This window comes from Amblyomma maculatum, unplaced genomic scaffold, assembly GCF_055883805.1.
Source record: "Amblyomma maculatum isolate TAMU_Amacu unplaced genomic scaffold, ASM5588380v1 scaffold_13, whole genome shotgun sequence".
NCBI lineage: Eukaryota > Metazoa > Arthropoda > Arachnida > Ixodida > Ixodidae > Amblyomma > Amblyomma maculatum.
This window is the reverse complement of record NW_028146738.1, coordinates 2,196,571-2,219,487: the sequence shown is the minus strand read 5'-3', so window position 1 is coordinate 2,219,487 and position 22,917 is coordinate 2,196,571. Positions and strand designations below refer to the sequence as shown.

The following is a 22,917-nucleotide window of genomic DNA, read 5'->3' as shown; positions in this document are numbered from 1 at the left end:
AGCCAGAACGATTGCAATCAGAGACATCTGTTTAAGATATTTGGTGACGGATCCTTGGTGACAGTGACCTTTTGCACTGACGAAGCTGTCCATGACTTTTTAGAGGACTCGCTTACAACATGCAACATTTACGCACATAGATGATTTCACCGGTTTAGACATTCTTCGACAAATAAGCCCAAATAATATATCACTGAAGTGACTCTGTTCCCAATGTTTTCATGAGACTTGAAATTCGCTTCTGAAGCCACAATATTCATTACAATTTCGCGTTTCGATGCTCATGACCAGTGGCATGCGGATCTGCTTGATTTACCACCCCTGAAGAACAACGACCTTGTTGCCCCATTAGCGGGCTTATTTAAAGAATGTACCTATTTGAAACAATCCGCAAGGTTTCTCTAAAACCGGCAGCCTCAAGAACATCCCAGCACCTGTTACGCTCCTTGCACATGATTCCGATGGATCGACTAAGTAATTAGGGTTTTATTCAAACTTTACTGCTGCTATCAGGCAAGGCAGCCTTTTAACCTCGTAAGAAAGGAGCGGACATAAGTAGAAAGAAACAACCCTGTGATCCTCCGAAAACCGCAGGAGCAAAAAATGGAATCAAGCAAATCCGTGCTTAAACCACGAAATAGTCACTGAATGAAGAAAGCCGATACAATGCACAGCTATCATTTTTAGCTCCTTGTAAGCTGTTAAAAGCTAGTATGATGCTGCTGTCTCAGATCTGAGCAGTGCACAAAAAAAAAAAAAGGCATGCAAACACAGATTTTGCTGTTTTATGCGGAGAATACGGAATTCCATTATCGCATCAACGCGTATACGCAGGCCAGCACGATAATTGTTTAGACGGCAGAGCGCCGTTCCAGGGCTGTCGAGAATTCAGAACTCCGCCATTTGTCGTACTATATTGCTCGACTGATGGGTGCAAATCTGTTTTTGGGCATTCTGAAGCTACAGTACGCTCTATAGAGGTCGACGAAGCTTGCGCAATGCTTGATGCGTTGGCCTTTGTGGGCGGAGGCATATATACGGTGTCCCAGGTAACTCGGACCAAGGTATCAAAAGATACGGTTTACCCTAGCACTGTGCAACAACAATTCAGAGATGTTCAGAGTCACCTATGCTAACCTTCAGTATTTTTTTGTTCACTACTGTTGATTAATTAGTAAATACTAATTAGTTATTTTTTAACTATTGGCTTGAGAGAAAGTGTCATTGCAAAATGTGCAGATCTTCTCGAGAAGCAGCTAGCTACGTTGTTTTCATCAAAATGGCGTTTACGTAAAGTGATATTTTTACCAGCCGAAACGACGCCTGGAGCAATAAAAAAGACTTCCTCCTGACTGCGGCGTCACTCTAAAGCCTCGAGACGCGTCCGAGACAGCAAAACCTGCTTGGCGAATGATTTAAAATAACAGCTGCTAAAGTGACAGCATTTTTTGAAGGCCTGTGCCGTAGCTTGATGGAAACAACGTAGCTATCAGTTATATATATATATATATATATATATATATATATATATATATATATATATATATATATATATATATATATATATATATATATAGCACGCTCCGTGGCCGCTACCCAAGCACCTCTCACCAAGATGTTACGTGCTTTGTACGCACGGGGGGGTTTATTTACAAAGATCGGTCCAAACAGGACTGCGGCGAAGCGTACAAACGTCCCTCTGCTCTTGCTCTTCTTCTTTCTTCACCGATCTACCCGACCGTTCTTCTTCATCTTCCGTCGACGTTCTACGAAGGCGCGTGACAATATATATCCCAAGTGAAAAGGCGTTGAATCCAGGGTAAGCAAATAACTGAAGATGGTCATGGCGAAAAACACTTCATTACTGACGTTTCGGCCAGGTCCGGCCTTCGTCGGAGTGATCAAATCTGAAGTTGAGAAAAAGCTTTTAAGCCAGCATCTGTCAAGAAATATGACTAGTCACAGAGCACAAAACGCACTTCACACATGGGGATATTTTTTTGTTTTGTTTGTTATTCTCATTGACAAGAATTAGTCTTCTGATGATTTTCAAGGATAAAGAATATTAAAAGCAAAGCGGAAGGAAAGACAACGCGCCGATGGTGTTGTCTTTCGCGTTGTCTTTCCTTCCGCTTCGCATTTAATATTCTTTATCCCTGAAAATAATCAGAAGACTAATTCTTGTCAATGAGAATAACAAAACATTAAAAAAAATATCCCCGACGTTTTCCTCCAACTCGTAGACTGTTAGCCCCATTCAATTATATATATATATATATATATATATATATATATATATATGAAGGAAAGAAGCCAACAGTCGGCGAGGCCAAGGAAAGCGTTGGGGATGGTACTTTATGTCTTTTCTTTAATGTTTACTTGGAAAATCACAGAAATTAGTAATGTAATCTATTTAGGGGAAAGATAAATCGATACAAAGTAGAAGAAAAAACAACGTGCCGATGGTGGGAACCGAACCCACGACCTCCGAATAGCGCGTCCGGTGCTCTTCCAACTGAGCTAAATCGGCCGCTGTCCCCCCTGCTATTTGTTTGGGTATTCATGTTGTCTTTATACGAACCTTGAGTGTTCACCAGCGCCACCCTCAACCAAAGCGGCGGACGTGGAACGTCCTTTGTTACCGCCAGCGTCACGTAGAACGTGATTGGTTGAGGGTGGCGCTGGTGAACACTCTCATGGTTCGTATAAAGACAACATGAATACCCAAGCAAGTAGCAGGGGGGACAGCGGCCGATGTAGCTCAGTTGAAGAGCACCGGACGTGATATTCGGAAGTCGTAGGTTCGGTTCCCACCATCGGCACGTTGTTTTTTCTTCTACTTTGTGTCTATATATCTTTCCCCTAAATAGAATACATTACTAATTTCTGTGATTATTCAAGTAAACATAAAAAAAAGACTTAAAGTACCATCCCCAGCGCTTTCCTTGGCCTCGCCGACGGTTGGCTTCTTTCCTTCATGTATTATAGCGAGTACCCTCATTTCCCCTTTATATATATATATATATATATATATATATATATATATATATATATATATATATATATATATATATATATATATATATATTGTGCACGACCCGACAATATTCGACAATATTATATAGCAATATTGGCAGGTGATTAAAGGTTGGCAAGTTTCTTAATGAAGGAAGATTGAATTGCGTGCCGGTAATGACGTGCTTGCGTGCCAGCTGCACTCACTCAGAGTATAAGGAGTGAAGAATGCGTGAATTTTACCGGAAACGAAACGGGGTGGATTAAGCCTGTAATTAGAACTTTCCAGGGAGAGAGTGAGTTGCATGGTGAATAGTCTTTGTTCGCCCACCAATTTCTGTGCCCCTTACAAGATTAGTACACTTGATATCGATGATCGTATCGGAAGTGATACGTTACTTTCGCTTTTCATGTGGTATTCAACGTTCTGAACCAATATAGCTTCAGCCAAGCTTCTTTAAAACGAGATAAATGTCTAGCAATAAAGCGTAGGAGAAAGGAAAGTAATAATAGTGTAAAAAGTTCAATAACGCCTTGATTTAAATGGTGTGATCACGGTTAGTGTCTACTACCACTGCTTTTGTATTTGAACGTGACTTGGTCGCCGGAATCATTTGGCTTAGGATGTCATATGCGCTCACGGCATTCTGCTCCTGTTGGCGCCATGCGAATCTTGGTACTCTTATAATCTTCAGATACGGAGACAATAGTTTTGCCAGCGTTATGGTCTCCTTGCATGCGCACAAACAATGTGCACGTTTGCGTAGGTCTTCAAATTATTGTCGCAGGTATCGCGTCTCTACTTGTAGTACGTGGCGGGCAGACAGGCACTGGCAATTCGCAAGACGCTATTCCGGGCGAACGCCTTTGTAAATCCAGAAGCTGGGTTTCATCAACTATGGGCGGCGGCGCAGTTGAGCCAAGATGGTGATGGTACGAAGAGCTCCCGTCTGTGAACACATTGAGCACAAGTTTCCTTGAGTGCAGGTTTGAATCGCATTGCTTCTTTGAAGGTGAGCATCGAGTTTTACCTAAACACTTTGCTTTAGTCGGTGTGAAAAAAAGGGGGGGGGGGATGACAAGCTGTATATTGTTGGCCTGTGCATTCAAACGTACGTCGTTCGAGCATTAACTGCCCACGGTTGTCGTCCTCTCCAGTGCGGTTTTAGCAACGTAAATATCACCAGCGTCGAGCGTTCGTGTACGCCTGAAAAGTGAGAAACATGCGAGAGCCCCACAGATTTAACGCTGCATTGTTACGGATGAGTTATACTCTGCGAAATCATTGCGTGACACGGAGAGCTGCAATTGTTCACAATGGTTTCGCTTTCGACCATTTTAATTTGCTGCCTTAATAGAGTGCAGCATTTCATGCTCCCGTTTGGTGGTTGAGCCGCATCGCCATCGGTGCCGGTGTAACCAAGTGAAAGAGAATCACGAGCGAAACAGGATTTCTCAGAAGAAGAGAAAGAAGAGCCACGAGCTCCGTGCCGCTCACTCATCGGCAGCGTGCAACAGTCTGAACGACTTTCACGTTGCTTTTCAAGAAAAAGTGGACGTGGCTTAGCTCAACTAGGCCTGGATATACGTAGGGAAGGCATGTGTGCCTGGCGCTGGGCTGATAGTCCCTTCCAATCTAATCTAATCCCATCCAATTCAGTGCCGTCCAATCCAATCCAATTCAGTCTAATGTAATCCAATCCAACCTAATCCAGTCTAATCAAGTACACTTCGTTCCAGTGAAATACAATCCAACCAATCCTGTCCAATTCAATCCAGTCTGTCCAATCCAAACCAGTTCAATCGAGTCTAATTCAATTCAGCCCAATTTAATCTAGTCCGATCCAAACCTGTCCACTGCTGACTACACGCTCGCCCGAAATGCGCCGATGCGTAGCCTATCATCATCAGTGCTATCATCCTCACGCTAGAAAAGGAGAATTAAGACTCAGTATGTTTATAGGTATGTTGTCGCATTAAAGAAGAGCCATCTTCTTCTGATTGCGTCTTGATTGCCAGATGGCGCGGCGAGCGCGCGGCGTCCTCCAGCTTCGGCGGTTGCTAGGCAACGGCTGTGTGCCTCCCGCCACGTGAAACACCTCGTTCGTGGCCAATGTAGCTTTCGCTACAAAACAAGCTGCCCGAGCAGTGGCTCACGGTTCCCGACAGAATCCACATGGGCGTGCCGCGAAACACCAGCCGAAGTACCAACTAGCGTGTGGGACGGCCGCCTTTTCTGTGGCCATGCGCCTTAGGGAGCATTAAACTTGCGGAAAGGGCAAGATCAGGCTATATCTTTGTAGGCCTCCCTTAGACTCTGTTTTCCCAGGTTCTTTGAAACGCGCAGGAGCACAGAAAAGGTGGCCGTCGTGGGCTGTTATCTAGTTAGACTTGGGCAGCTGTACAGCCTCCCAATGTTTAGAGTGCAGCGCTTTCGGGCCCGTTCTCGCGTTTCGCTTCGCCGTCGCCGTTGTCGTTGTCCCTCGTAACCAGCTCCGCAGCTGGGACAGCGCACGCTCCTCCCCCCCTTCCCTCTTCCTCCGTGGCAGCGACAGGGCGTGTTCTCAGATTGCTGCGCGCGCTCCTGCAGCCACCGTTCGCCACTATGTGTACCCCCCCCCCCCCCCTCCCTCTTTCTCGCGGTGCGTGCATCCGAAGCCGAAACGCAGAGCTACGTTGACATGACTCGCTAGCGGTGCCAGCGGCGCGGCATCAGACAGTGGCTGCTATCTATTCGCCGCGCAACGTTCCTATGGGCCTACGCGCTGCCTCCTCAACCTGCCGATAACTGAATTGCTCTCTTCCTTTCCCCGATCGTATAGCTTCCTTCATGAGAGTCAAGAACTGCTAGTGGAGCGTTTGTTGATAATAATTGTGAAAAATGAAAAAGTTATCTGTAATTGTACATACATGTCTTGCTCGTAACATACATCTGTAATTGTACATACATGTAGGCTGGTAACTCAGGCAAGAGCGGCAGCCCAGGCCACTTGGGTCTTGAAATGAAGACTCCACTCACTGCCCTCCCCCCCCCCTTTTTTTTTTCTTTTTTTTTCTTTTTTCCTTTCTCTTTTCTTTTTCTTTTTGAAATAGAGTTTTCTCTCTCTCTCTGCTAAAATCTTTGGCTTATTCTATCGGAAAGGTGAAACAGCTAATGAGCTGGGCTCAAATTACGCGTTAGGAAGTAACGTAGTCGTCGGCATTTTTTTTTTTTTTTGCTACCTGAACACACGAGCTTCGATCGCCGAGTCGATAAGCGCCGTATGGCGGAACACATGCAGTGGCCACATCAGCGAGATTTCGCGCATGCGCCCAATGAACCGTCCGGTGTAGCGCTCCTTGGCCAGACTGTTTGGGAGCCAGGCGCAACCCCACCTGCCTTTTTTTTTTTTGCAAATTTTCCTTTTTTGTTCGGCTTTCCGCATTCTGCTGACATAACAAAATTTCCTATAGAAGCGGAAGGTGCGTTTTGATAAGCGAAATAATCCAATCAGCTGTCGTTGCTATTGCATTCACGTTGTACAACGCCTTTCACCTGCTTTCTCACCTCTGCGAACAACGAAATCCTGTCATGTTAAAGGCAATGTGCTCATTCCTAGCTGTGCAGCTCCGCTTCAGCGCAAGCTCTAAGTGTGAAACCTAATACCTGCCGTACAATTCTGCTGTATTTTCTCTGCACAGCCAACTTGATCTCGAGTTATCTCGAGAGCGTCGAGATAAGCCTTCTCACGGCTGTACGTTGCGGCGTGATTTCGACGGGGCGGTCAGCAGACGTGGGCTCTGTTTCTGTTTTCACTTGCCCACAATCTAATTACGAGGAGAAAAACAGATTATGTGCAATGTTGATCGAGTCTTGCTTGTGAACCTACCTCTACAGTGAGCTAATTCCACCTGCCTCGCAGATTTACTTTTTCTCTTACCCTGCGGCTCCGACTTTCTCAAATGCGTTCTTCTCATGACACTGCTGGGGCTTCACTTTAATGATTTATTTTAGTGATCGGGAAACCCGAGCTTTTATAATAAACAAGCGCAAAGGCAAAAGTATAAAACGCGGAGAGGAGAAAAACAAAGCGGTCAGTCCTCCTCGTTGCAGGTCGGTAAGGACGGGGTGCAAATTTGCGAGCGTTGCGGTTGCATCCCGGGCGCAATAATTATGGTCAGCCATGATTATCACCCTAGTCTTTGGATTAAATGAACATAAAGCTATAAATTAAGAGCCTTATCTGGAGCCTTATCTGGACGACCACTGGCTCCGTGACTGGCTTGCCCCAATCCGTAGTTCTTGCACTGAAAGCTGCCTTCTCTTTCAGCCGCCAACCGTGGGGAAGCGCAATGAAATAACTCGCGTGATTTCTATCTCACTGGCATACAAAAAGGCAATGCTGCTTTTTTTTTTTTTTTTTTTTGCTTTGACGCTCTGGGGATGAAGTCCGAAAGTGCTTTGTACGCAGCAGCACGAAGCTCTAATCTGCCAAGCACTCGGGTTCATTTGCTGGACTGCAACGGGGCGTGGCGTTATGACGTGAAAATCGCCGAAACTTTCTTAGAAAATCTCTTAAGACACTGTATGAATGCGCTCGCAAAGGAACACACAAAGGGTTCCGCTCACTCCCGATCCTCAAGAGGTGCTGCGTGTCGATTTCGTGAAATTATCTAATGTCCCACACATCTCCATGCGTCTAATATGAGGTTATGTAGTTTATTTTTGATGCGAAGTCTCAATCTGGACAACAAGGAGGAAGCTGAAATTCTGTGTTGTAGTTTAGACGTCTAGTCTTCTCGCTGTTGTTCGCTTTGGAGATCGTTTCTGCAGCGTTTCTGGCCATACAGTAGATTCGCTGCCACGTAGGTGTAGGCAGTGCACCTATAGTCATGTAAGTGTTGCCTTTGGTTTCCACGACTACACATATAGAAATGCAGGCGTCGCAGGGCTGCTAGTCCCGTGCTATTCAGTCTTGACAACCAGCGTGCTCCGGGACCAAGCGCACGTGAGGCTCCAATGTTTCGCAGTGAAAAGAAAGGAAAAGAATTGAATTTCACGGGGGCCGCAGACGGATGGCCGGACAGAGTAAACTCCTCATTCTCCTCAGCCATTGTTATATCGCACGACAGGGCTCGAACAACTGGAATCCCGACAGACGTTTCATCTCTCCGTTCGGGTGCATGCACGGCAAATAAATGTCGCTCACTCTAACGCGATTATGCCGCACCGCCCACGAGAGGGACGCGGCCTTTTGCTTACTCAATCCATTTCCGCTTGCTTTGTCTCTTTCAATTCCCTCCTCGTGCATTGCGATTCATCCATCCCCGTTGCGGTTTGTTCTTTGGAGCGTATCACGAGGAATCGTCAGCGGCTCTTGTTTCCTCGGCTGGTCGACAGAGGACGGTACTTTCGCGCGCGTCCTTATGTACCAGGCGGTTTGCCGAAGTCCTCGCTCGTCTCCGTAACGGATGAGGCGGAATGGAGTAAAGTGAACAAGGTTGACAATGAAAGGGGTAGAAAGAAAAGAACAGAATAGCGGGCTTGCCACATTCCTATTTCCTCTGTTGTTTTCGCGCTGCCTCACAAAACAAGCAACGAACAAAACTGATCCCGTCGCATCTGTCGCCGGCTCTTGTATTTGCGCGTGATGTGGGCTTCCTCCGGCGATGTGGGGTTCCGGAGCGGCAGGGGCACTGGAGGGAGGCCTCCTTTCCGCTGTCCGAAAACAGTTCTCATGTGGTTTGCGAGTCTTGTTCTGCCATGTAGGAAACGACTGCGCGGCGAGCCTCTCCGCAAGAGAGGAGGGCCTTGCTTCGAGCAGTAGTAGCACCAGCGCAGTGCCATTGTGAGGACCCTTATAGTAACTTTTTTTTTTCATCGCTGTTTCCCGCTCTTTATTTATGCCGTGTGCGCGTTTGTGTGTGTGCTTGCGTGTGAAGGGGGTAGTTTATGCAGAGCGGAAGTGGCCCAACTAGGCCGGCGTATGTGAATACGATTGCAGTGGCGGGCTAGAAAGAAGTCGTTAGCGAGGAAATGCATTATTCAACACGTGGTGCGGCCTGAGTCAATCTGTCGGTAAAGTGTCTTGTCATATGGTCTGGAGAGTATCTCATCAGAAGCAGTGTGTACCTGGGAGTAAACCCTCTCTAAGACAGTAGCAGAGCGAGTGACGGCCATACGGACACAAGGTCGAGTCAACGCTGGAGTGCACCAAGCGTCAAAGTAGCGCTTTTTGGGGACTAACCGAGTGCTCCAAAGATCGCTGTGGGTTCAAAAGACGCGTTCGCTGTGAGCTCGGATGATACGTTTTCCTTAACGTCTGATATCCGCTATTATTTCTTTACTTAAAATTATCGTGACGATTGAGTGGTCTGATTGATTGATTGATTGATTCAACAACGCCATTGTGGCATTGTGTAGACCGCATTCGCTTTGACACTAATAGTGCATGCAAATAAAATTTCACTCCATCTGTTTCGTTCGTCCAGTTGCTATTTTTCGGCTGTTGAGGTTTTATCCGTGCTGTATGTCATTTTCTCTTCGCACACAATGCAAAAGCAGGGCGAAGGTTGTATACCGTCAGTCTAGTGTGTTAATTTTCATATTCCGTGTCCCGTCTTCCATAAGCCTGGAGAGCGTATACATTTCCTAGCACCCAAAAACTTTGGTTCCAGCTAGTTCCACTCATTTCTGGCCACCTAGGTCAGGCAGAGTGAAGAAACTCAGACGGCCCTTCCACGAGCGTGCGTGTACATGTCGCCAGTGTCACCGCGCTCACTCCAGTTTGCGTCGTTCCAAGTTTCTCGGCCATTAGGCACGGATTCCCTCAGCTGTAGCGGCTTAATGCTCCTCGCCATTGCGCGCTCTATGGCCGTTTTAAATGGACTCATCAGTGCTGGGGCACGATGGCTTCGGGAGAGGCACGAAGAAAGCCAGGCGCTCGTCTGTCGTTCTCGCGGAGGCTTTTGGGAAGACTGATTGCCGAGAGCGGAGGCATGCGTGGCACCGATGGGCGTCGGCGGCGAGCGCATCGAACTTGCGTCCTGCTGTCACTGGCAGGCGCATGCAATGAGCGCGGCTCGCGCCTGATGACCGGATCGTTAGACACTCTTCCGGGCCAGGGGGCCGAACCCGTTGCTCATCGACTGCGCGTCATGAGACCCGCCTAGCGAAGGCGTGAGCCCATGGCGCGGTGAATTGCGTCAGCATTCTCTTTTTGCTCCCGCCGATTTTATTTTAGCTGTCGATAGCGTCCGCCGTCTCATTGCTTCACTTTACGACGACCCTTTTGTAATCGGGTATTAAGAAATGACCCCGGCTGGTTGTGGCAGTGCATGTACAGGTGGCTACCTAACCTTGCGTTGTTTGCACATATTTGGGGAATGTTTATATCAGTTTATGGCCCCATGCTAGTTTCTTTTTCGTCGTAGGCTGCTGTAAACAGTGTAAACCGCCAATGCCTAAAACGGGCACGCTAAGTCAATTACTGCGAAATAGAAAAAATACGATGCGTTTCAGATTTTAGCTGCTAAAAATTTGTAAAACATAGCTCTAGTCATGAACCTTTCGGAGATCCATGTACAGCCGAGTACGATTCGATTCTGCGATGCTAGTTTCCGCTGGTCTTTTCTACAGCAGAAAAGCGAATTCTCGAACGAATGCCCTTTAGTTCACTCCTTTGCCTGTGTGCTCTCCTGCCGCTTAACTCATGGCAGGACCCCGCTCAGAAGACACAAAGAGCAGTAAGTGCGATCATAAAACATAGAAGCGCATGCGATCAATTTAATTCACCATCCATGGCTATTTTCACGATTTCAGCCCCAAGGATGTTTTTACTGTAAAATGAGACATAAGGCTAGCGATTGATGACATGCATTTGTGGAAGGTGCAGATGTGCGGATGAGAGTGTGGCTTCATGTGAATGGAGGTCATCGCAGGGGGTGTGGGGCGGTCAGCACAGGCTGCCGGCAGTGGATGGGCAGCTCCGTAGCTACGAGGGTGAGATTTGCTTCTTGAGAGCAGCCAGCCTTCCGGCCCCTTTCTCGCTCTTGCATTTCTCAGCTCTGTGGACTTCCTCGTGGAGGGTGGAGGCAGCTGGGGTGTGTGGGTGGTCCCTTAGCAAAAGCAGTGTTGGGGGTAGCGAGATGGTAGGTGGTGCCTCTTAAAGGTGAACGATTTACGCACTGATTCTTTACACAGCCAACGCCGGAATTTTAACGTGAGAGCATCATAGGCACGTTAGGCAGAAAATCCTACATCGGCGTTGTGGGTGAAAAATCACGAGCGTGGTGGCGCTGGCAGGTCGCATGACCGTGCACAGAATCTTCGATGGTTTGCGCGATTTAAAGACACCACATGATATCATAATGTTCAGCATGAGCTCTCTACTCAGGTTGCTCTTTTTGAGGTGGGAAGGTGGGATAAGTATCAATCTTCTATTTCTCTTCGATGCCGAATCTGGCACGCTACATCTTCGCCACGCAGGCACGTTCATGCGGCTCGGTTAAAGCGGGCCTTTATATGTCCAGTGTTCGCTTTCGCTATGTCGTCATACCCGTAAAGGCGGAGGTCAAGTCTCCCCCATAATTTTCGCCAAGTACGATTGGTACTGTTATCACGCTAAAAATGCGATTAAAAGGCTTAAAAACCACATCTCGTAAGTGGTTTTCACATTTACCTCTTGCTGTTACTGGCCAGATTAGTGGCAGCAACTAACCAGGCACACATGTGCCAACTTACGAAGTGCTCTCCAGTACTGATAATAAGCAGAATTCCTTTACTTGTCATTCTGCGCCAATGTTTTTCTGCGGCCTCCCTGCTAGCGTGCATAATCAGAACACAGATTAACTGTGAAGTGTTGGGCGTGCTTTCTCTTGCTACATTTGAGACGATAAAATATCAGCACTCACAAGGCGCTAGATCTTGGCCATTCCCGTCCTAGCCGATGGAGGTGCCCACTATTTCCAAATGGCGGTTTTTACTAATATATGACTCGGAAATCTGGGGAAATGCACAAACGCTTCTAAATGAAAACTTGGGACCTGAGTCGCTTTCCTGTTGAAGAGAGATAAATGCAGCGACTGGTTTTTAGCGATTTTTTTTTGTACTTTGTGCATGGGGCAAACTGACTGGGCTCATTTTCAAGTAGTAATAACAGTGTTTCTTATGCATTGAAGTTCAGCTATTATTAAAGCCATGTATTTTAGCAGTGATCTCGACAGCTGCCAAGCACTTCGTGCGCCTGAAGAAAAAGTTTTGAGCTGCATTACGAGCACCCTTCTTGTCGCAAGGCTCCGGTGCCCGTTCATTTTTCTGCCAGCGAGTATTTTCGAGTCGCCCCTCGAATGCTCAGAGTACGAAAAATTTCCGAGCTTCTCCAATTTCTACCTTCACATCCTACATGAAAGCATAGGTCAGGTTTTTATCTATAACATTTTTTTTCCCGGTAGCAAATTGCGCGCAACACGCACTAGAGGGAGCGCTTAACGGCTTTAGAGCGCGTCCATATGACGGGGCGCCATTCAGCCTGCTCAGATCTTCCGGCTTTTCAGTAATAGCCTGCCGCGTATTTCCAATCGCGACGGATTAGGGGGCTTCAGTCAACATTTTTTTACGAACTTCGTCTCTTTTATTTCGCATTTTGCTTTAACATTTCTTCTTTAAATTAATCAGCTATGGTTCTTGATGCATTCAACCGTCAATGGAGCCTTGGTATTGGAAGATGCACTCTCAATATGGGTACTTTAGATATCAGTGCCGTACGGCCCCTTTATATATGCTTTTTTCTTACAAGTTCGACGTTTCACTCTATGAACCTCGTTAGAAGTAATAACAGCAGCCCGACGGTGGAGCATTTTGAGGGAAAATGTTTTCATTAGAAACGCAAAAGAGGAAAACGGACGCATAATACCGAGCTTAGAGGCGCCTTCCTGCTGCCGAATGTTCAGTCCCATATTTGGAGGGATTATCGCCGGTAGGGAGTAGAAAATGCAAAATTTAGAGCGCCTGGTGCGTTATCTCGACCTTAAATAAAGTTACATTATAAACCGCAAATCATTTCCTTTTGTATGTGAGCGCTCTATTCAGAAAAAAGTGTAATATATGTGAAAATTCTGATATTGCAGGGCCATTTTTCGTTATGCGCCTTGTTCTCGGTGCGCTGGAGCTACCCGTGAAGCAATGGTTCCCTTCAAACTGGCATTAAGGGAGGCGAAAAAAAAAAGCCCCAAAGCTGCATATATTCTAACAGTAAACATGAAGCAATTCTTCGACGAAACAGGCCTGCCGCTCATACGTTTATAACTAAAAGAAAGCGATTACCTGACGCTGCCCAATCTACCCGCAACGAGAGTTTGAGACGAGGTGCTTACTTTCGACGCACTTTTTCCCGATCAGGCACGTTACGTAGCCAGGCTCGCTGTAATATGAATATAAGGATGTGGGAGAAATCGGCTGCCTGCGGTGCCGGGGAGGCACCGTGAAAACGGGGATAAAAAGCACCCTCAGTGCCTCTACTATATATATAGTACAGTGTCCCGGCATCTATTTGTCCCCGAATGTTTTTATTTGCTGTGGACTCACAGCTTTCAGTTGGACTTCTGTACAGATAGCAACCAGTTTAAATGGCTTTAAAAAAAATATTACGGCACATGCTCTGCGCAAAGGCGAAAATCATGGATGGCAAAGTACGCATACAACGTACAGAAAAATGTCACGGCTTTTTTGGCTATGCTCGGCACATTCAGCCCTCGTTTATCTAAGTTTTGCTTCGTTTATAATTGCTTTGCCTCGTCCTTCCTATTTAGGTAAATGTATAGCGGGTGCTTTAGGCTTTTATTGGGACAGAGGAGACCTAATAAACGACGTTAATGCCACTCTGTCATCGGAGGAAACAAAGGCGATGAAGACGACGACATCCAAAGCGCAGCGTGATCGAAAGGCAGCTCAGCACGTGCAGAAACATGCACGTGCAGGATGCGGCAACTGCGCATGCCAGCTAAGCTGTTGTATTTGTCTCGGGCTGGGTTCGAAAGCCATTAGCGGCGGGTTTGTTTTGAAGCGATAGCTTCATTACGCGATGTAAAACCAAGGTTTCCGTGCACATTAATATGGCCTTCAAGTGAGCCAGAGGTCGAACCGTACTTGTGGTGTCGCTATGGTGTCGCACCCTATGGTAACAAAGGTTAAGGTCAAAGGTCAAAACGATGAAGATTGACGTGGGCATATGGTTCGGTGTCACGTGATATTCTACGTCACATTGTGACTGAGTATAGAAAGAGGGGCGCGTAGTGCGCCAGGACATAGCGGCAGCATATTGAGCCCGATGAGAGGGACGAGACTGAAGCTCTCGCGTACACACTAGGTTCAACCGTAGCTAAACCACCAGCAATGTTTTCAAGCGGTTACTTGAACCCGGCTTTAGAGCCACCCCGGCGAAATCCAAGAATGCAGGTAGTAATGCTTCTTCTGCATTAAAATCATAGGCGAAGTTTCAGAGCTTTTCCAGTCGTTGTTCAGGCGAACGCCATAAAATATGGAGCTGCGCGAATCATTACGCGCTAGCATCGTGAGTGATGGACATGTTTCCAATTCATAAAATTGAGAGTGAAAGGCAGAGAACATGGCTACTCTCAAACTTAAACGGTCGTGCTCGAACGCACGACTCTTTTCTGCGGGCATGGGCGGTCTTCGTTCGACGTGTACTTCAAGTTTTCTATCGAGCCTGCTCGCCTTGGCCGGAATGAATTCCGCGAACGATCTTCGGCGCGTGCGCTAATCAGAGATGTAAAACCCTTTTGTTCTCTGAACACCTGAAAAGTGACACACATTGCGCATCTGTAACAACGTTGAAATCGAGCTGCAATGCGAGCTATGGCACTGATAGCTAAAACGTAGTTTTGAGCACAAATGCGCCAATGTCGATAGGCAGATAAGTTGTGTTATTACTATTGCGCCCTTTTAACTCCAAAGCGAGCGCTGTTGGCGTTGTGCGGGACTTCGGAACAAATTCACTCGCCTCGGATTCTTCAGCGCGTAATAACAGTGCAAGCACGCACCTACTTCCGCATTTGTTACCGCTCGATATGCTGTCTTCACCGCTTGGTATCCAATCGTGACTGCAACGTATTCCGTTTGCTGCTGTACCCCAGCTCTCTTTGGCTGCACGCGTCCATCAAAAATTGACTCCTACCTCCACCCCATAAGATTCAGTGGCGCCATTGCAGTGCTGAGGTGTCCTGGGCAATTGATCTTGCAACTGTAATTGAACACTCCTTGGGATGCGGCTCTTAATTAAGCCTTCATTTTACTTTGGAGCAGCCAGTGTGCCGGGAATGGTGCTTTTCTCAACCATGCATCGAAGCGCCCGCGTTAAGCTGTGCACTCAGCCCTTCTTTGTGCAGGCTTTAGATAGAAACCGCTGAACCAAACGTTGCGACAGAGACATGCTTGCCGTCGGCTGCGATGCAGCAGTAGCGACAATGCAAATCAGGGCTGCTGGTCCAGTCGACGTTACCGATACATTTCACTATAAATTTAACACCGGTCAGTGAAAAACACAATTCCTTCATTTTTGAATAGTGATGACTCAGCATGCTCAAAATGAGATTTGTTAACAATATTTTTTGCACTTACTGAGAGAAGGTAACATCTCCGATTAACATAGAAGGCCGACGAGACAGGCGCAGGCAGAGCTTTCTTTTTTGCTACCCAATTTACTTTTGAGAGTCTGAGATCTGTCTCCTATGCGAATCCTCAATGTCATTTGGCTCGAAACATTTGACCTTGAACTCTCGCGTTGTGCAGCAAACATCGTCATCTTCATTCTTAAAGACCATTCATCTGCACTAGGCCCCGCTGTGGTGGTGCAGTGGTTAGGGCTCTCGACTACTGTGCCCAAGTATGCGGGATCGAATCGCGGCCGCGGCAGCAAGGCGCCCGTTTGATGGTGCTCGAAATTTCCGGCGCCCTCAACGCGTATCTCAGAGCTTGAGTTGCTTTGGGACATTAAACCCCCAAACTAAACCAAACCATCATCGGCGCAAGCTAGATACTGCGCATGCACCAGTAACATCTGTGCTTCGTCAAAGCTGCGCCGCAGAAAATATTGTTGCGACTAGGTTTCGAAGCCAGTACTAACAGATCAGCTTTCCTCGCACAGGCACGAGAGCACTATGCTATCGCCGATCACGCCTCGTGTAATGCTACAGCTCACTCTCGCGCTTTGTAGTGAACTTCGTGGCCAATTAGTTCCAACTTCAAGACACCGTTACGCTGCGCACTGAACACCGTCTTCATCATGTTCCATTTGCGCCGTCCTATCATTTAACCTAGGTTAATGCACCATACACATACGCCATGTGGACGAGTACGGGCGAAGTCCGCGAGCGTGGTGTACGGCGAATCCACCAGGCGGCATGACAAAAAAAATGGTGGCGTGGCATAGAGGAAGTCGCTTGCGCTAAAGGCAGATAACATCGAACAACGAGAAGCAGAATATCGAGGTGGCTTGGAGTTCAGACTCTGTCAATATCACATTACTCTCCTCGAGCAACTTGCTTAGCTGTTTGCTCAAAGCTGTAGCTTAAAAGAGCAATGTTTTGTCTGTATTGCTTGTTGACTATCCATAGATACGGAAACTTCGCCGGTCGTGCTCCACGTTTTGCATTTGGTGCAGCTAAGAAGGAGTGAGGCAAGGCTGCATACTGTCGCCCTGCCTATTCAACCTATATGCAGAGTGCATCATGAGGAAGGCCGGTCTGGACGAGTCTTAAGCTGGAGTGAAGATTGCTGGAAAACGTATCAACAACCTTATATATGCGGATGATACCACTTTAATGGCAGAAAGTGAAGTGGAACTCAAGAGACTTCTGATGCGCGTACAAGAAGAGAGTGAGAAGTTTGGGCTTAAACTGAACATTAAACAGACAAAGATCATGGCGTCGGGCCCTATCAAGTCCTGGAGCATCAATGGACAAGAAGTGGAAGCTGTGGCAGATTTTCTCTTCTTGGGCTCCAAGATTACCTCGGAAGGAGACTGCAGCCATGAAATTAGGAGACGCCTGCTTCTGGGAAAGAGAGCAGTGGTTAGCCTTGACCGTCTAGTAAAGGGCAGAGACATTAGTCTGCCAACCAAGATCCGTATAACTCGTGCTATGGTCTTTCCAGTTGTGATGTATGGATGCGAGAGTTGGACTGTGAAAAAGGCTGACCGCCGAAGAATTGACGCGTTTGAATTGTGGTGATGGCGAAGACTCTTGAGAGTTCCTTGGACTGCCAGAAGATCAAATCAGTCGATATTGTCGACCATAAACCCTGACTGCTCATTGGAGGGTCAAATTCTGAAGTTAAAGCTCAGCTACTTTGGTCATCTGATGAGAAGATAGGAGCCGCTGGAGAAAGATTTGATGTTGGGAAAGGTTGAGAGTCGCCGGAGAAGGGGTAGGCAGCGAACGCGATGGTTAGATGGCATCCTCGAGGCACTGCAGATGAAGTTATGTGATGTTAGGAAGGTAGTGAGAGACCGGAAAGCGTGGCGTGACATGGTCCATAGGGTCACGAAGAGTCGGACATGACTGAACGACTGAACTGAACTGAAGACGTGTTCAGTCCCAGGCTGCGTATATTGCAAGGATAGCCCTTTTTAGCTGTAGTTTCGGTTTGCTGATGATCTCCACCCGATAACTGGATATTTCTGTCGATTACTCAGTGCACAGTGCGCCGAATTCTGAAGTGTTCTCTATGCGCAGGTCCTCAGTGGAAGGTAAACCTCGTCAATAACGTGCATACTTTTTCCTGCCCAAGGCGCTGACTTCTTGAGATGGTTGCCTTTGTGAGACACTGGTGCTTAGGCACATAACGACTACGGCTACTCCGGGGAAGTCTGTAGTGCGGCATTTAAAGTTTATTGCCAAAGCTACTCTTTATCCGCAAAGGACAACCAAGAAAGAATTCAGTTATCTTTGAGGAGCGAAGATTCAAAACTCATAACTTGACAGAACAGTGGTTTACGTTACCAGGTTTTCGGTGCTTTTGAGCTGCTAAATTGGTACGCTTCTTTAATAATAGTTCAAAATATACTAAATTTTGAACTGAAATATTGCTTGATGTGGCGATGTAAGCGACTATCTTCTGCTTGGAAGTTCGAACTTCGATCCATGGTTTTATTTCCCAAAAGTTTTGCAGTTCTAAAGTCGTTCATCGAAGTAATGTGCCGGAGGGTGAGGTGTACTGAGCACTAATGCTTCCCGTCACCTGTTTACTTCGCTTTGATGTGCGGCCATGTCGGATGCAGAAGCCCTCTGAAGAGCCCGACCACTTAATGGCGTGTTCACGCTAACAGTGGACGCCCCTGTACTTGAAATCACTCAGGAATCACTTGAAAAAGAAATAAAAGCTATTCCAGCCTTCAGCGCGCTCTCAATTCATGCTGTATATTTAGTGGCCGCAAAGCTGCCTTCGGTTTGACAAAGGCTTACGGTCTCTCCTGAGCTGCATTCTTAATATGACAAGTTGTGAAGTATTGGTTTCGCTTGGTTCACTGAGTGATTAGGGTTTTAGAGGCAGTGCATTGAAAAACTAGAGAGGCTCATCAAAGAGGCGATGTGGCATGTACGTTAGATGCGTGCATAAATAAAAACTAAAAGAATAAGGTTTCGTCATAATTTAAATAAGAACATGAAAAAATTTAAACTTTTGTGTTCCATTTCTTTCACTGCTGACCGCTTAGTCTTTGTGTGACCCTTTCCTTTTATTTTCTTGAGCAGTCGTGCCCAAATTGCCATTCAGAATGCAATAATTTGGCAAAAGAATTAAATGTATCTTATTTTTCATGCAAATAACTATCCCATTCTTTACTCGCAAAAGCGGAAAACTGGAGAATATTTAGCAACGTGCATTATACGCAATACAAGTTAAGTTGCCTCAGTTGAGCACCACAGCGCGAACCTATGTATGCCGTTACAGTGCTCGCCAAAAACTAAGCCCTCGTCGCATGGCTTCTACAGTTTCTTCTTTTCGTTCCCTTCAACCGTTTAATCTTATCGTTCATTTCTGTATCTTCTTTTCAGCTCGAGTCATCCTTTCGGGACCGTTTTGTTTAGTGGGGCACGTGGTGACTAGCCTAAGCGCTGTAGTGTTTGGAGCAGCGTTGGAAGCCTTCTAGTGTCGTGCCGTTTCTTAAGAATTGAAATTTAGCTACTCTGTTATTATTTACGTATTTCCGATTCAGAAGCAACGAATCACGCATGGCACAGCTAGTAATGGTTCTCTATGATTCTCCATTGCAGGTACAAGGGATTTCTTAAGGACTGTCCGAATGGCCAACTCACAGAACAGGTGAGTAAAAAGAATAAGAGCGAACTTTGCATTTCCATGAGGAAAATCCCCTGATATGCGTGCTTCGAATGCTCGAGTGTAGTAAATAGAAGAAAAAAATTGAACTGCTCCGATTGGCAACATTGTTGTTTACACGTTTGAAGTTTGTACAAAAAAGTATTGGCGTCCAGTGACTTTGCATTCTTAAATGTTGTCTTCGAGGCCGCAGACGCACATTTTAAGGACTATGTAAAGCGTCATTACACCTATGGCAAATTAGTGAACAGTTGTTTTTTTTTTTTATGCTAGTGGGCGCAAACCGAAGATTGACCATACCCTCAAAACGTTTTCTGTAGCCGCTGATTTTCCACGTCATCATTTGCAGCAAGCTGACACCTGAAAGGCTTAAGCACACAGTGTAGCTTTAAAATTAGGCGAGCAGCAACTATGCAACCACAACGCGCTTATTGAGTACTTATGAAAAGCGTACAGCCACGGTCAAAGGTTTCCAGGTCACATAGTTTGCTCTAGAGACATATTAAATTGTTACCGTCTCCTAACCACCTTAAGATAATAAAAAATAACTGCGTCGGTTCTCCTTTAACAGGCAGAGATTAAGATATTCAGGGGTATTATAAGTGTTCCACTATACGGCTGCAGAGAATAACATGGGGCCAAGATACTTCTGATGAAGAGTATACACGTTATATTTAGACCCATTGTTCTGCCATTCATTGCACTGCCTGTCATAGGAAGTCATTAAGATATTCGTGAAAAAAATTCTCGTATAAGGCAGAGCAACATGATCACTTATATTTCTGAGGTGAGGTTCCAAAATGTATGTGACCTCTGTGTTGTTAAAGAGAGCATGCTTGGCCCATTATATAAAAAAAAAAAATGTGGCATCAATTCGGCAAACCCGCAAACAACCAGGCTACAGACTCAAGCACGCCTCGACCGAGAGGTTGCCCATGCCCTTCAGATGTTTTTTTCGTTGTATAAGCGAAACGCCGTAAGTGACGAAATATTAGCAAAATACCATAAATGGTAAATTTCGGTCGCTTCCAAGAACCGTCTCTTACTAAATGGTTAGGCTGAGTCTGAGGGGAAAGGTTTCTCCTAGTTAGTTTTATTATCTGTAGTGCTGTATGGGAGTCCAGAAAATGCTACTGAGTGATCAAGCAGGTATTTTAAAAAGCAAATGATTAGTGCCATGTCAGCCTAGTGTACCAGCGGTTGCAAAATGCATTGCATAGACGCACTACCCATCTCGGACACCACACGAGTATACAGAGCGCCTTAGAGTATTGTTTGAAAGTGTCAATTATGTGCCACGGAGACCCTACCTCATTGGTATGAAGCAAATGAATCCGTTAGAAGAAGAGGTGGATGTTTCCGAACGCCTGAAGCTAGCGCTCTTCCACATTTCTGGATTTCTTATTGCTGTGAGCTATTTGTTATCTCGTCATCCTTCGGGATGGCGGTCGCACGACCCCTGCGCCCATCCGCCACCGTCGAACAGGCTGCGCGTACTCGACGGGTCACCTCAACATTGCGTAGCTTCCGGACTTCCACAGTGACTGAGATGGATTCTGACAGCAGCTACACGCCTGTACAGTCGCGTCGCCTTAAAAGGAAGCTACCCGTACGTCAATAACGAGTGAAACAACGATGAAGAATGCTGAAAAACAAGGGATCTTTTCCGTGGCCTTCGTACCAACAACGGCGACGGCAAATCTGAATGTTATAAACAGACGGCACTTGACCCAGTTTTTCGACCAGCTGGTTCCCGGTGAAGTTGACGAGGTCAGAATTAATCCCTGGAAGAATGTCCTCACCGTGGATGTCAAGTCCCAGGCTACAGTGGACAAGCTGAAAGGAATTGGTGCGCTTGACAACATGCCGGTACGTTCCTTTCTTGCACATGGAAAAACGGCTACTGCAGGTGTAATCACTGACGTTGACCCCGAGATAAGTGAAAGCGATCTCTGCACGCTGATCAAATCTACGGCGCGCATTGTGGATGTTCATCATTTCGGCCGCTCAAAGTGCGTTAAATTAGTCTTTGAAACTGAATCCCTCCCATCCCACGTTAAAGTGGGCTATATGAGACATCCAGTTCGAATGTATGTTCCAAGACCTGTTCAATGCCACAAATGCAACAAGATCGGACATGTGCCGTATGTCGAAACTAGGTATCCTACCATCGATGCGGCGGTATGCACCCTCATGACACATACCAGACGGAGACTGTCAAGTGTGCTAACTTCTCGGGTGCCCATGAAGCGACGGCTAAGGACTGCCCTAAAATTCGGAAAAGAAGGCTTATACTAAAGAAGATGGTACGAGACAGTTCGACTCATCAAGAAGCGGCTGCGTCTATTCGTCGTCGCAAGCACCCTTCCCGACGCCGACACAAGGAATCGGAAGGCAAGCCTAGCCTGGATAAGACAACTTTACAGTTAACGTCAGCTCAGGTGCCACAACAGACTGAGCCCAATCCCATCAAGAATACTCTGGCTGTAATGTCACAGACAATGTCACAGGCCAAGGATCAGACAGAGCTGTTGTATTACCTGCCGCCTCTGATGCTGAGTGGCCTGCTCTACCATCGAAGGCCATCGTCAGGCCTCATCCCAGTTTGGTTACCACACGTGCTGAAAACTCCGACAGCCCCGACAGCCAACAGATTAAAGAAATGCTGAAACAGCTTGTTCGTTCAATGTGGGTGCTGCTCTCTAGCATCAACACGCAAACAGCAAAGTTTGCTGTTCAGTTTCTGGACGATTTGAGCCGCTCTTGGCGGCATTGCAATAATTCACAATGGCGCAACAAACTAACGCCACCTCTGTTTCGATGCACTTGCGCCGCAGTGTAGTGATTCAATGGAATGCCCGAGGTCTGCGTGGTCGGCTGAGTGACTTCCGACAGCGGGTACAGAAGTACCGCTCTCCTGTGATAGTGATCTGGGAGCCCAACATGCCGGCTGCTTTCCGCTTTCTGGATATGTTCTGCTATGGTCTCGAGAAGCAGACGAAACAAGCAAAGTGCTGGTGTGTATACGCTAAGACATTGCGCACGTCCGACATGCTCTACAGCCCCACAACACGAATCACTACATTTGTTTGACATTAACCCGGAAAGGACGAGTATGTTCTGTAATTGGCGCTTATATTCCACCGAGGGATGGCTTGGACAAGTCATACCTATTTTCAACAATCCAGTGTTGTGCGGCTCCTCATGATATTGTGGGGGACTTTAATGCTCACCACCCTCAGTGGGGTAGTGCCATAATGAGCAATCGAGGAAGAGACCTGGCAGACTTTATGCATATGCAAGATCTCGTCAATATAAACGACGGCTCACCGACGTTTCTACGCGGAACAACCTACAGCAGCTGCTTAAATGTGGCGTTTGTTTCCAGAAGCTTCCTTCCCTCTGTTTCTTGGTGTAGTGATGTGGAAACACATGGGAGTGATCACATACCAACGTACGCATGCATCAAGTGGTTCGCACCTGCCACTTCGCGTCGTGTGCAATACACAGACTGGCCCGCCTTTAGGGCATCGGTGGAGACTTCCAGCATGGACCTCCAGTCACCATCT

At 46.7% G+C, this 22,917-nt stretch overlaps 1 protein-coding gene across 1 annotated transcript in view; it reads left to right on the top strand.

Annotated features, from left to right (window-relative positions):
• LOC146172101 (frequenin-1-like) overlaps nucleotides 1-22,917 on the top strand; it is a 254,253-nt gene that overhangs the window by 176,516 nt on the left and 54,820 nt on the right. The window contains exon 3 of the mRNA XM_084585869.1: nucleotides 19,285-19,333. Coding sequence (XP_084441995.1) covers nucleotides 19,285-19,333 — 49 coding nt within the window. The remainder of the gene's footprint in view (nucleotides 1-19,284; nucleotides 19,334-22,917) is intronic.